Source organism: Kogia breviceps, chromosome 9 (genome assembly GCF_026419965.1).
Source record: "Kogia breviceps isolate mKogBre1 chromosome 9, mKogBre1 haplotype 1, whole genome shotgun sequence".
Classification (NCBI taxonomy): domain Eukaryota; kingdom Metazoa; phylum Chordata; class Mammalia; order Artiodactyla; family Physeteridae; genus Kogia; species Kogia breviceps.
Window position 1 is genome coordinate 14,644,383 of NC_081318.1, and position 13,205 is coordinate 14,657,587.

At 38.8% G+C, this 13,205-nt stretch overlaps 1 protein-coding gene across 4 annotated transcripts in view; it reads right to left on the reverse strand.

Annotated features, from left to right (window-relative positions):
• IFT56 (intraflagellar transport 56) overlaps window positions 1-13,205 on the reverse strand; it is a 34,907-nt gene that overhangs the window by 6,823 nt on the left and 14,879 nt on the right. For all 4 annotated transcript variants that reach the window (XM_067042052.1, XM_067042053.1, XM_059074899.2 and 1 more), the window contains exons 9-16: window positions 10,738-10,840; window positions 9,153-9,208; window positions 7,973-8,026; window positions 6,243-6,306; window positions 3,737-3,825; window positions 3,428-3,511; window positions 2,201-2,270; window positions 1,314-1,420 (exon numbers count right to left, since the gene is read on the reverse strand). In XM_067042052.1, coding sequence (XP_066898153.1) covers window positions 1,314-1,420; window positions 2,201-2,270; window positions 3,428-3,511; window positions 3,737-3,825; window positions 6,243-6,306; window positions 7,973-8,026; window positions 9,153-9,208; window positions 10,738-10,840 — 627 coding nt within the window. The remainder of the gene's footprint in view (window positions 1-1,313; window positions 1,421-2,200; window positions 2,271-3,427; window positions 3,512-3,736; window positions 3,826-6,242; window positions 6,307-7,972; window positions 8,027-9,152; window positions 9,209-10,737; window positions 10,841-13,205) is intronic.

Genomic DNA, 13,205 nt, shown 5'->3' on the forward strand with positions numbered 1-13,205 from the left:
AAAGAGTAATGAAAAACACCTTCTCTTTTTTCTCTCTCCTGGTTCTTTTCTTTTCCTTCTGTTCATATTCATCCTCTGCCTCTTTCACTGACTCTTCTTTCTACTTCTATCCCTTAAATACTGGTGTTCCACGTGGTTCCTCAGCCCATTCACTGGTCAATCTCATTCTCTCCCATACTCCACTGCTACTACTGCCACCACCACCTCCATTAACTACTGTTAACTTCTAAAGCTACATCTCTAGTCCGAGCCATGAATACCTGAGCTCCAGGCTCACCTTGATAATTTCACACATGTAATATCTCTACCTGGGAGCCCCAAACACACTTCAGACTTAATACATCTAAAATTGAATTAAATTCCTGTCTTTTAGTGTTTTCTTTCCCTCTGCCTTCCCTAACTCACTTAATATCATTGCCATCCACCAAGTTCTATTAAACAGTTTCAAGTTTCCTATGTTTTAAATCCTTTTCTACTGATGGTGATTCACTTTATAATGTAATGATTCACTTTGCAATGAGCTATTATTGATTAATTTGATACTAGACTCTCTTTACCTGACATTTTCCTGTCTTTTGGACAGGAAGAAATATTCCCAGAATAGGAGTTTCCAGAATTTGAGGCTAATTTTTTAAAAAGCTTTTAATCTATAGGATAGGGCCCCAAACTCCTCCCTCTTTCCTGCCTTTCCAACTCCCTATACACACACACATACGCACACACACACACACATACAGTTTGTCCTGTATTAAATCTGACTGCTTTTTAATTCTCTTTTTCTGGTTCCTTTGTCTTTCCTGTCTACTATTTGCACCATGGTTTTCCCAAAGGTTTGGTTTGCAACTCTCTTACCCTTCTTACTTTACTCCCTTATCGGTAATCTCACTTTTTTCAGGGCTTCAGTTTCTATTGAAGTGGTGATGATTTCTCCAGATTTGTCTCTCGATGTCAGAGAACATCATTCTTGAGCTTCAGAACCAAACTTCCAATTACGAGATGAATATCTCTATCTGCATGGTATCTAAAGATTCATAGCCTTTAGAAATCTAAAACCTCCTCTCTAAACCACTATTTCATACACATTATTTCATATTTCATTTATAGGTATACATGTTTTATGTACATATAAAACCCTGAAATACTGTCTATCTCTGAGTTCAGTTCATTCATAAAAGGGATGACATTTCTGATATCACTATGTGAATCCTCTCACCTATAGCCATTTAATCTCTAGGACACTTTCCCTGATATTTAGTCAATGCAGCAATGTGATACCGATCTTCATTTTCCCCTTAGGTCTCACTCAGACGCACCTTGTAGCAGTCATTAGCAATGAGCTGTAAGAGGCTAAAGGACTCGCCAGAGGTTTCCATCTTGAGATAAAGTTCCCAGGCTAGTCTTGGTTTCTTATTCATAATGTCTACAAAGAGAGACAAAGATTAATGCTTTTAAAATGTACAAGAAATACACTTCTGCATCTTGCTAGTCTATGGATTTGGTTCTATGTTACAAATATACAAAGTAATGGTAAGCAGCTCTTACGTGGGAAAGCTTACAATGTCGGCATTAATCTGGTTTCCCCATCAGAACTCTACCATACTTAAAATACTTAAGTTAGGCTTTACATAGTTATATCTTTTTAGATTGGGTTGACTTCCAGTAGTTCCAACTTTGCTCATCTGCTGAAAAGTCATCTATCACTCATTCAATCCCACTCATACAGTTCCAGCCTCACTTAGAAATCTAATTGCTAAAATTTTCCCATGACTTCAAAAACTCAGTGTACATTTTAAAACCAAGTGAAAAAAAGGGAGCAAGAGAGAGACAGACAGACAAAGACAATAGGCTATAAAGTACACACAAATTATGTTTTTGACATTTTATCACTTTTCAGGCCTGCACCAAAGTGAAAAGGTAAAATTAGCATAACAATATCATTTAACGAAAAACAATGTAAACTCAGACTCTGGAAGCTTTAATAGGCTAAAGGAAGAACTTGGCATCTTTCAGGACTGTTTACGCTAGGTCAATGTCATATGGTAGAACTAATCACAGGGTAAACATATATAACACATGTACGTGGCCATCCTTACTGAGTAGCATTAACAACACTTAATCTCAGAGTTTACTCATTCTACAAAACAAAATTAGAAAACACTCAATAAAAGGATTCCTCTATAACATTTAAAAGAAGACTCACAGCACCGAGCTAACCAACTGAGGTAAATGTAGTCACTTTTCATCTTCTCACTTTGGATTAAAAGGAAAATCTGTAAGAGGAGGAAAAAGGGAATAAACATGAAAATACTTTTACAATAAAAATATCTATAGCAGCTTGCCTTAGATTAATGAGCATTATAAATGACCAAATTCTATACAGGCCACTGAGAAAAGTAAAGGACAATTTTTGCGCTGATTTTTTTTTTTTTTTTTTTTGCGGTATGCGGGCCTCTCACTGCTGTGGCCTCTCCCGTTGTGGAGCACAGGCTCCAGACGTGCAGGCTCAGCGGCCATGGCTCACGGGCCCAGCCGCTCGGCGGCACGTGGGATCTTCCCGGACCGGGGCACGAACCCGTGTCCCCTGCATCGGCAGGCGGACTCTCAACCACTGCGCCACCAGGGAAGCCCTTGTGCTGATTTTAAAACACTTCTCTCAGTTATTGATATCACAAGGTAACATGAGGTTGGTGAGAATATAGAAGATTTGAACAGAATAATTAACAACTGCACATGCTACTGGGCAATAAAGCAAGTCTCAACAGATTTTAAAGGACTGGTGTTATACAGACCACAATACAATTCAGTTAGAAATCAAAATAAAATAACCTGGAAAGAATAACATACACACCTGAAAGTCATGAAACATGTTTTAGAATAACTCACCGTCAAAGATAATAAAAAGATCATTTCTAAACATAATGGAAATTAGAAAATACTTAGTATTTGAATAATAATGAGTTGAGTAATTTGTTGAATAATAACAAAACTGAATTAAATAATTCAATTGAATTATTTTGAATCATTCAGATAATCTACGGAGTTAGAAGTCAAGATAGTGGTTAGCCTTGTGGGAAGAGATTGACGCAAAAAGGAGATGGGTGCATTCCTAGGGTTATGATAATATTATATTTCATGATCTGGGTACTGACTATTTGGGTATGTTCACTTTAAAAATTCATCAAGCTGTGTATTTTGATTTGTATACTTTTCTCCATGTATGTTATGTTTTTATAAAATTTATCCAAAAAAGGAAAACATGAATGTGGTTATAAAATCTATATATCTATTTATATTGTACTTTTTAATATAACCTAAGAACAATAGACCTTTAATAATCCTTTACCCTTAAACTTTTTATTTAAGTGAGAAAAAGATAACAATGTTTTTAGATAGAATTATTCAAATGCCTTCAAAATCAAGTACCCACCTCTTCACCCTCACTGGTATTGCCAGTTGCAGCTTTGGCTTGGGCATAATTAAAGTTAAAGATGTCATCATTATAAAAGTAACTCTGAAAAACATCCCAAGAACAGGTCACACTGAGCATTAACATATAAAATATAAAAACATCAGTCATACCAGGTAAACACAAAAATAATCTTAAGGAATTAGCTGATGCCACTACTACCACCACAGTAAAAGGGTGGTAGTAAAAGATACTCTAAAAGTATCTCATCTGTGACATACTATATAAAGTATTTTGCATACAAAGTCATCTAGAAAATTCTACACTGACCTTAAATGAGTTGAGGTAAATCAAGACATCATCAAATTGCTTAAGCAGGAAGAAACAGGAAGCCATGCACTGCCTCCCTGGTATTGTATCTGAAATGGAATGGGGAAAGAAACCAGGTGTATTCATGAAGCTAAAAGTTCTCTTTAGGGGCTTTCCTGGTGGCGCAGTGGTTAAGAATCTGCCTGCCGATGCAGGGGACACGGGTTCGAGCCCTGGTCCGGGAAGATCCCACATGCCGCAGAGCAACCCATGCGCCACAACTACTGAGCCTGTGCTCTAGAGCTCATGCTCCACACAAGAGAAGCCACCGCAATGAGAAGCCCACGCACCACAACAAAGAGCAGCCCCCGCTCGCTGCAACTAGAAAGCCTGTGCGCAGCAACAGAGACCCAATGCAGCCATAAATAAATAAATTAATTAATTAAAAATAATGTTTAATAATATATTTTTTTAAAGTTCTCTTTAGCTGAACTTTGAGTTATTTTATAATTTAGAGACAGGAATGTATTCCAAGACATCTTTCTAGATTCTGAAATTACAGATTCTGTTCAGTGGACAAAACATCAGCATGATGGAGGTCACAGTACTCAGGAATGACTGATAAGCTCTCTTGCGGTTAACTCTCAGAGTCCCACATGAGCACATGTCCTACCGGCTACGGTTTTCCCCAGATCTTTTCCAGGGCTTTGATTCTCTCACCCAACTCCAACACCTGCACACTCAACTATCGTGACTTAGTATCCATCATTACTCATCTAAGACAACCTAACACTTCTGATCTCAAATGGAGAAATACTTTGCCATGGAACCATCTGATCCTCAACCTGACCAACTTTTTGTCTGATAACAGAGTCGTATTTGAAGTGGCAGAGAATTAGAATAATACCTGACCCCCACCACTGTCACTCCCAATCCTCCTTCCTCTGTTCAATATCTTTCCCCCAAAACACTTAGCACAGTCAGATATACTATATAATCTATTATTATTATTATTATTTTTTGCAGGCCTCTCACTGTCGTGGCCTCTCCCATCGTGGAGCACAGGCTCCGGACGCGCAGGCTCAGCGGCCATGGCTCACGGGCCCAGCCGCTCCGCGGCACGCAGGATCCTCCTGGACCGGGGCACGAACCCGCGTCCCCTGCACCGGCAGGCGGACTCCCAACCACTGCGCCACCAGGGAAGCCCTAATCTATTTTTTAAAAAATATTTATTTATTTATTTGGCTGTGTGTGGTCTTAGTTGCAGCATGCAGGCTCTTTTAGTTGTGGCACGCAGGATCTAGTTCCCTGACCAGGGATCAAACCCGGGCCCCCTGCATTGGGAACGTGGAGTCTTAACCACTGGACCACCAGGGAAGTCCCCTATAATCTACTTATTATGTTTATAGTCTGTTCTCTTTAGACTGTACACTGCACAAGCATAGGGATATTGGTTTGTTTTGTTTACCGCTGTATCCCCAACACCACAATACACTTTTGTTGTGCAAATGAATTGAAATGGGGAAAGAAAATATTATCCAACAAATAGTTTTGGTGAAACATTTGAAAGAAAATGAATATCCAGGGGTGATTAGAATATTTAACAATCAGTTCAGCATGAACACTGTTCATCAGAATAGATGCCGGCCATGGACAACTGGTACAGACAGCCATATTGGTCCACACTGGCTAACTATCAGCCCTTTTTAGATCCCTTTCTCAAATCTTGCACTGAATCTTCAGTGATGAGATTGATTAGTTTAATAATAAAAATGAAGCCACAAAACTACTGGTGGGGGGGCCTTCCCTGGCAGCGCAGTGGTTGAGAGTCCGCCTGCCGATGCAGGGGACACGGGTTCGTGCCCCGGTCCGGGAGGATCCCACGTGCCGCGGAGCGGCTGGGCCTGTGGGCCATGGCTGCTGAGCCTGCGCATCTGGAGCCTGTGCTCCACGGCGGGAGAGGCCACGACAGTGAGAAGCCCACGTACTGCAAAAAAAAAACAAAAAAACAAACAAAAAAAACAACCTACTGGAGGGAAATATAGGTGAATATTATATAACTTCAGGGATAAAAAAGCATTTTCTAAGCTCGATACCCATGTAAGAAATCATTAGAAAAGATAAAAAAGACGTAAATGTTTTTATATGGGAAAAAAAATACCATAGGCAAAGTTAAAAGCAAATGACCTACTGGAAACGTATCTACAGCATGACAAAAGTTTTATACATAAAGAGCTCTTGAGAAATCAATAAAAGTTAACATTTCAAATAAAAAAACAGAATCAAATTTTTAAAACTCTTATGAACTAGAGAATATACTTATTCTCCTCTATTTATATAGCCTCTCATCCCATTTTAGCTGAGATGTTAAGAAGGGCTAATTCAATATTCTCTCCTGTGTCTGAGTTCCTACTTTATAATGGGAAGCCTAACAGATATATCCCTGGACAGAGAATCAAACTTCACCAGTTAGTATATGACCAACTCCAGTTATGAATCATGCTCACAAGTACAGATTCAGACATACCACATTCACTAGCTGATCCTCCCACCAACTGGAAGAACTGCTGGGCAATTTTCATATGATCCTTCTGAAAAACAAAGCAGAGCTGATACAGAAGAATAAGCTGAAAATATATTATTTGTATTACTTTGTGGTTTTAACATATTTGTCAGGATTTAACATATACCCTTGTTTTAAATCCTCCCCAAATCAATAGTACTAATTCTTATTAGCATAAGCAACTAGAAAATGATAATCTGCAATTGAATTAAAACCTATTTAGGGTCAGATAGGAAAGAAGAAAATAATCCAATCCCCAAATTCTATCTTAAAAGTATCTTCATTAAATGAACTCATTCATTCATTCATTTAACAAATATTTATTGCTCTTTTATCATATATCAGACCTTGTGGTAGGAGCTACAGCTATAACAAGGAGTATTTATTAAATAAAATCATTAATTTATTCAATAGCTATTTATTGCCTATCTACTACATGAAGCACTTTGGAGTGAGCTGGAGATAAAAAAATTTATTTATATTACACTTTGTTCCAGAAAGAACTTACTATGCCATATTCAGAGGAATAAGAGCTTAATTTTAGTCAGCATTTTGGTACTTATAAAAAGCTTTTCCAGAGAAACAATTATTCCCATTTTACAGATGTCAAAATTAAAGCTCAGAGGTATGCAAGGTTAAAAAAAAGTCAGTGAGGGCTTCCCCGGTGGCGCGGTGGTTGAGAGTCCGCCTGCCGATGCAGGGGACACGGGTTCGTGCCCCGGTCCGGGAAGATCCCACATGCCACGGAGCGGCTAGGCCCGTGAGCCATGGCTGCTGAGCCTGTGCGTCCGGAGCCTGTGCTCCGCAACGGGAGAGGCCACAACAGTGAGAGGCCTGTGTACCGCAAAAAAAAAAAAAAAAAAAAAAGTCAGTGAAGGGACTTTCCTGGTGGTGCAGTGGTTAAGAATCCATCTGCCAATGCAGGGGACATGGGTTCTATCCCTGGTCTGGGAAGGGATCCGCAGAGCAGCTGAGCCTGTGCACCACAACTACTGATCCTGTGCTCTAGAGCCCGCACACCGCAACTACTCAGCCTGCAAGCTGCAACTACTGAGCCCATGCACCGCAATTACTGAAGCCCTCCCACCTAGAGCCTGTGCTCTGCAACGAGAAGCTACTGCAATGAGAAGCCCGCACACGCCACAAAGAGTAGCCCCAGCTCGCTGCAACTAGAGAAAGCCTGCACACAGCAGCAAAGACCTAACGCAGCCAAACAAAATTTTTAAAAGTCAGTGAAAATAAGAATGAATTTTTGCAATGATTTGCTGTTGTTATTAGATATACACACTGTTTAACGATTGGGCTTTTTTTTTTTAACCAAAGCAGCAATTCTTAGGGTTGTAGCTTTTTTTTTTTCTTTATTTTAAAATTTCATTTTATTTTGTTTTATTTTTTTGGCCACGCTGTGCGGCTTGCAGGACCTTAGTTCCCCAACCAGGGCTCGAACCCGGGTCCCTGGCAGTGAGAGCGCCAAGTCCTAACCACTAGACCACCAGGGAATTCCCCTTTTTTGTCTTTAAATAACACAGAATTCTTTCCACAATGGAATCTGGACTGGGGGATATGGAGAAATAAAAGGAACTGCAGAAGAGCCTATTTGTAAGCTTATTGCTGGTTGAAATTTGAAGTCCATTTTGATCTTTTCCACACACATAACTTTACAAGCTACAGATTACCAGTGATTTTATACTCACCGAACCCATTTCCTGGCCAAGGGCTGCATTGACCACTCCTTTGAGGATATACTCCTGGACACATGGAATATCACTAATTAATTTAAAAGGAATGTGGAACTATGAGATATCTTTCAAATAGATCATTTGCATCAACTTAATGCTTTATATATATTATCAAAAGTTACCCAAAGTCACTTGTCTCTGTTCTATCCCTGGTTTGAATGAAAGAATTAGCAGACTTTCATTTGCTTCCCAGGAAAGTATTCATATAACAGAATTCATCATATTTGTAAAACTCTCAATCTTAGGCAGAAAAACTCAGTGGACACTCACATGAGTTAAGTTTTGTTTTTATTTCAATTCAGTGGAAAAAATTAACAATAAAATGTTTATGTGATAATTTTTACACCTTATCAGTCACTGCCATTCTCTGTGATGACATCATATATATATTACCGATATTTTTCCCTTTCCAATGATATAATAACCTTCCTTTGCTAGTGATCCCTTACCTCAAAAAAAAAAAAAGTATCCTCTGATTCTCCTTTGTAAGGTATTCTCGCTTTTGGAGTCCTGAGCCCTCACCTGTATCCCCTTCAGACTTGGTTCTGTTCTTTAATAGATACTCTCCTTAGCTTTATCAATTTTTATGTGGGTACTATTTTTATTTAGGAGGGCTCATAAAAAGAACAGAACAAAAGACGCTGAAGCCTTTAATACACTGGAGAAATATACCTGTTTAGATCTAGAAACAGTTTTCAGTCAGTCTTTCACTCAATGAGTGGGATGCCTACTATGTGCTTAGTATACATAGCGTTGGAGATACAATGCAGACACAGTCCCTGACTGCAAGAAGCCAACAACCTAGCAGGGGACAAAGACACAGTGCAAACAATCACACTTCTGACACGAGTTTCTATATCTAGTTTCACCAGAATTCTAGATTTCGGTATTTTCAAACATCAACCCTTTTGAGGAGGTGACCACATATACGGGAGTTTGCAAATATCAAGAAGCCGAGGATGTTCAGTCTCATATCAAAAGTCTCACATAAAAAAAAAGTCTCACATAACATTCCTAGATCAATATATACGATCTTTCCTGAGATTCTACAGGCAGGAATCTTCTCTAAGATGCCTTCTGAAATTCCACTTTCAACAGAACTTGGTTAGTAGAAATGTAACACATTCGCAATTACCTGAGGAGTGGTAGGTTCCAGATCCTTAATTAAGTTATAAGCTTCTTGTACATCATCTGAAATATAAGAAATAAGTAGCTATACTAATCTGTATCCTAGCAAACTCTTCTGAAACAGTCTCCCAAACGATAAGATCCTTCAAACATTCATGGGAAGTAAGATTTGGTTTTTTTTTTTGTCTCTTCACTCTCCATCAAGTTCAATGTTGAGTAGTAGGTAACCAAATACCTGTAGGAAGCCCACATTAAGCCATGAAGCACCTAAAAGTTCAAGCTAAAAATAAGGAATGGGGAAGTATATGCCAATGGCATTATAATTATATAAGAAGAACCACCATTGTTTTAAAAGATATATAAAGTATGTAGGAGTGAAATGACATGAAGTCTGGGATTCGCTTTAAATATTTTAGCAACGGGCTTCCCTGGTGGCACAGTGGTTGAGAATCCACCTGCCGATTCAGGGGACACGGGTTCGTGCCCCGGTCCGGGAAGATCCCACATGCCACGGAGTGGCTGGGCCCGTGAGCCATGGCCACTGAGCCTGCGCGTCCGGAGTCTGTGCTCCGCAACGGGAGAGGCCACAACAGTGAGAGGCCCGCGTACCACACACACACACACACACACACACACAAATTTTAGCAACAAAAACAGGTGAGGGAGGATAAATGAAACAAGACTGGCGATATCTAGAAGACTGCTGCTGAATCTGGGATGCACATTTGGGTGTTCATTTTGGATGTTCATACTATTAACTTGTTTTGTTTATGTTTGAAAATTTTTAGAATAAAAATAAATTTATAAAATATATAAGGTGTTTCTTTAATTCTCATCCAAAAGCATATTGCTTTGTGCTTATATATCAAATTAGAGAGAACTATTTGCAAGTTCATGTTCTTATGCTAATAAACACTTACATTTTCCTCAATGAGGAATATGTTGTCTGGTTGTTTCTACCAAGCACCTAAAAAGGCCCACACTGTTAGTCTGAGGTCCATGACAGAGTGCCAACACCACTACATGGTAACTCCTGCCCTGTACTCACAACTGTTAGATAAAAGACTGCTTTAGGCATGTGTCTAACAATTTTATCCTTACTTAGGGGAAACAAATATCATGTTCTCTTTGCATCATACTATTTCTCATGAGAAGCTGGGGGTACAAATAAAAAGAAAGGCAGACAATTAGAGCAAACAAAAAACAATTAGTGATGAAAAAGAAAAGACTCAAGAAAATGTAGATGTACATTATACATAGGGGAACACAAGAAAAAGAAGAAACAAGGGAGGGGAAGGAAAAAAACAGAAAAACTGAAATAGAATGAATAGAGAACAAAAGGCAGAAAAATAAGAGGAAAAGAAAAGAACAGAATGAGTGAGAGATTGGAAGCAACAGAAGAGGAAAGAGAGAATAAAGAGAAAAGGCACAACAAATAAATACCAATAAATTTGTTCTGTCCTACGAACCTGTTGCAAACATATTTTTGGAAGTATTATGAATTGATTTTAAAGATTTAGCAAGTAGTTCAGTTAGAGATTAAATGTTCTAAAATATCTTAACTAGGCAAGACCAAGACACAGTTTTCTTACCTTGACGAAGGTAGTAAATCACTAAGTTAAGCCTAGCTTCAGGAATGACATCAACCAGGGGAGGCAAAACCTGCAAAGCCCCTTCACCTCCTCGGAAAACAACCTAAAGACAGAGAAACTCTGTATTATGGCAGCAATAACTGTGAGTTCACTTATTGGTGGAAATGTGTAAGCAGCTGACACAACAGTTATTCTTTGAAAGGATGAATATATTTTTGAAGCTCTCTCTATAAACGCATGACTTTGACCTAATTAAAAGAAAACCATCCTAAATTATAAGAAATAGAATAAAGGCATAAACCTATTGCATACATTTCCTTTTCTCCTCATAAGAACTGTAGAAAACTCTTAAAGTACCCAATAATTAATGAAACTTTTTTTCTAGACAGATATTCTCTATCAAAAACTCCGTGAAGGAATTTATATAATCTTGCTGAGACTGTCGCCTCATCTCTAAATGGCATTGGTAATGTCTACCTTTCAGGGTTATCATGAGGATTAAATGAGTTAAAGTGGGCTAAATGTGTGGCACATAGTAGGTAACATTTCATTTAGTTTTTCAGTAAATATTCATTAGCACTTACTATATGCCTGGTATTGCAATAACAGGGCTACACCAGGGACGAGTCACTCCCCTGTCACTATATAGGCTGTACGCAGGTGGGGAGAGACCTTCAAAGGGCAAACTTAAGTATGTTGTCGTATGATAATAAATGCTACAGAGAATAGCTAAAACAAAAGCACCATTCATGAAAGGACCGTTTTGCATACTGTTCTGTACTCAGAGCCTAGCACAGTATCTGGCACACAGTTATTTCACAAATAAATATACAGAAATCAAGGCAATCAGGCATAAACTACTAATCTCTTTTTTCTATATCAAAATATCCATATGGTCATCTTATTTGCTTCCTCCTTGTCTGAGATGCTCCCTTCTCTTGCCAAGATTAATTCCTTCATCTATCTTCTTTGATGTCATAACTCCTGACTCCACCTGGATCTTGTTTCTGCATTAATCGGTCATTCTATTTCATTAATCCTGGTCCCATTTCTCAACTTCAAACATGCACAAAGGTTTCTGCTCTCTTGAAAAATCTTCCTTCCACTTGGTGCCACTGTTCCCTCTGGATAGCACCTTATTTTTCTCCTTTCTTTCAATGCCACACTTTAAAAGTATGTGGTTCCCTGCTTCAACTTTCTTCTCACCCTCTCACTCCTTAAGTTCCCAGAAAACTTGCTTCTGCTCTCTGCACACTGGTAAACTCACTCTACAAGTCACAAATTAACCCCTTTGGCCAAATTCAATGGACTGCTCTGTCTTCTTGCTCCATGACATACCTGCAGTTTTGACACTGATGGAATAGCATGACAACAATAGCACTGTTTACTATATGCTGCATACTGCTTGAGGTACCTTATACACATTACCTCATTTCAACTTCACAAGGAAATAAGGTAGGTACTGTAATTTCTACTATTCTACATATGAGAACATGGAGACTCATCAATGTTTTGTGACTTACCCAATGTAACAAAGCTAGTACATGGTATAACTTGATTTTGACCTCAGATCTGACTCCAAAAGTAGATGTTAATAACAACAATTTATATTGCTTAATATTTTTCAGGTTTTGTTTTAGACATTAAGGTAGCCTGTATTCATTGGAAAAAACTTACATATACTATTACAACAGGAAAAAGGAAAATTTCCATTTTTTCACTTTCTTCTTTAATCCCACCCTCCAAGAATAATCCCTATTGCTAGCTAATATGCATCTCCCAGTTATACGTATAGAACAATTCTTTATTCTGGCTGTATATTATGTCCACTTGGGAAACTTTTAAGAAAACTTTTTAAGAAAAGTACTCATGGCTGAACCCTAGCCAACCATTCAGTAAAAATCGCACCCATCATTATTTTAAAAAATCTCCCAGGGCTTCCCTGGTGGTACAGTGGTTGAGAATCTGCCTGCCGATGCAGGGGACACAGGTTCGTGCCCCGGTCCAGGAAGATCCCACATGCCATGGAGCGGCTGGGCCCATGAGCCATGGCCGCTGGGCCTGCGCGTCCGGAGCCTGTGCTCCGCAACGGGAGAAGCCACAACAGTGAGAGGCCAGCTTACCACAAAAAAAAAAAAAAAAAAAAAAAATCTCCCAGGTGATTAAAATGTGTACTTGTAATGACATTATAGTTAGAAGCAACCTAAGTGTCCATCAACAGATGAATGGGCAAAGAAGATGTGGTCTATATATACAATGGAATATTACTCAGCCATAAAAAAGAATGAAACTTTGCCATTTGCAGCAACATGGATGGACTTGGAGGCCATTATGCTAAGTGAAATAAGTCAGACAAAGAAAGACAAATACTGTATGATAACACCTATATGTGGAATCTAAAAAATGCAGCACACTAGTGAATATAACAAAAAAAGAAGCAGACTCACAGATATTGAGAACAAACTAGT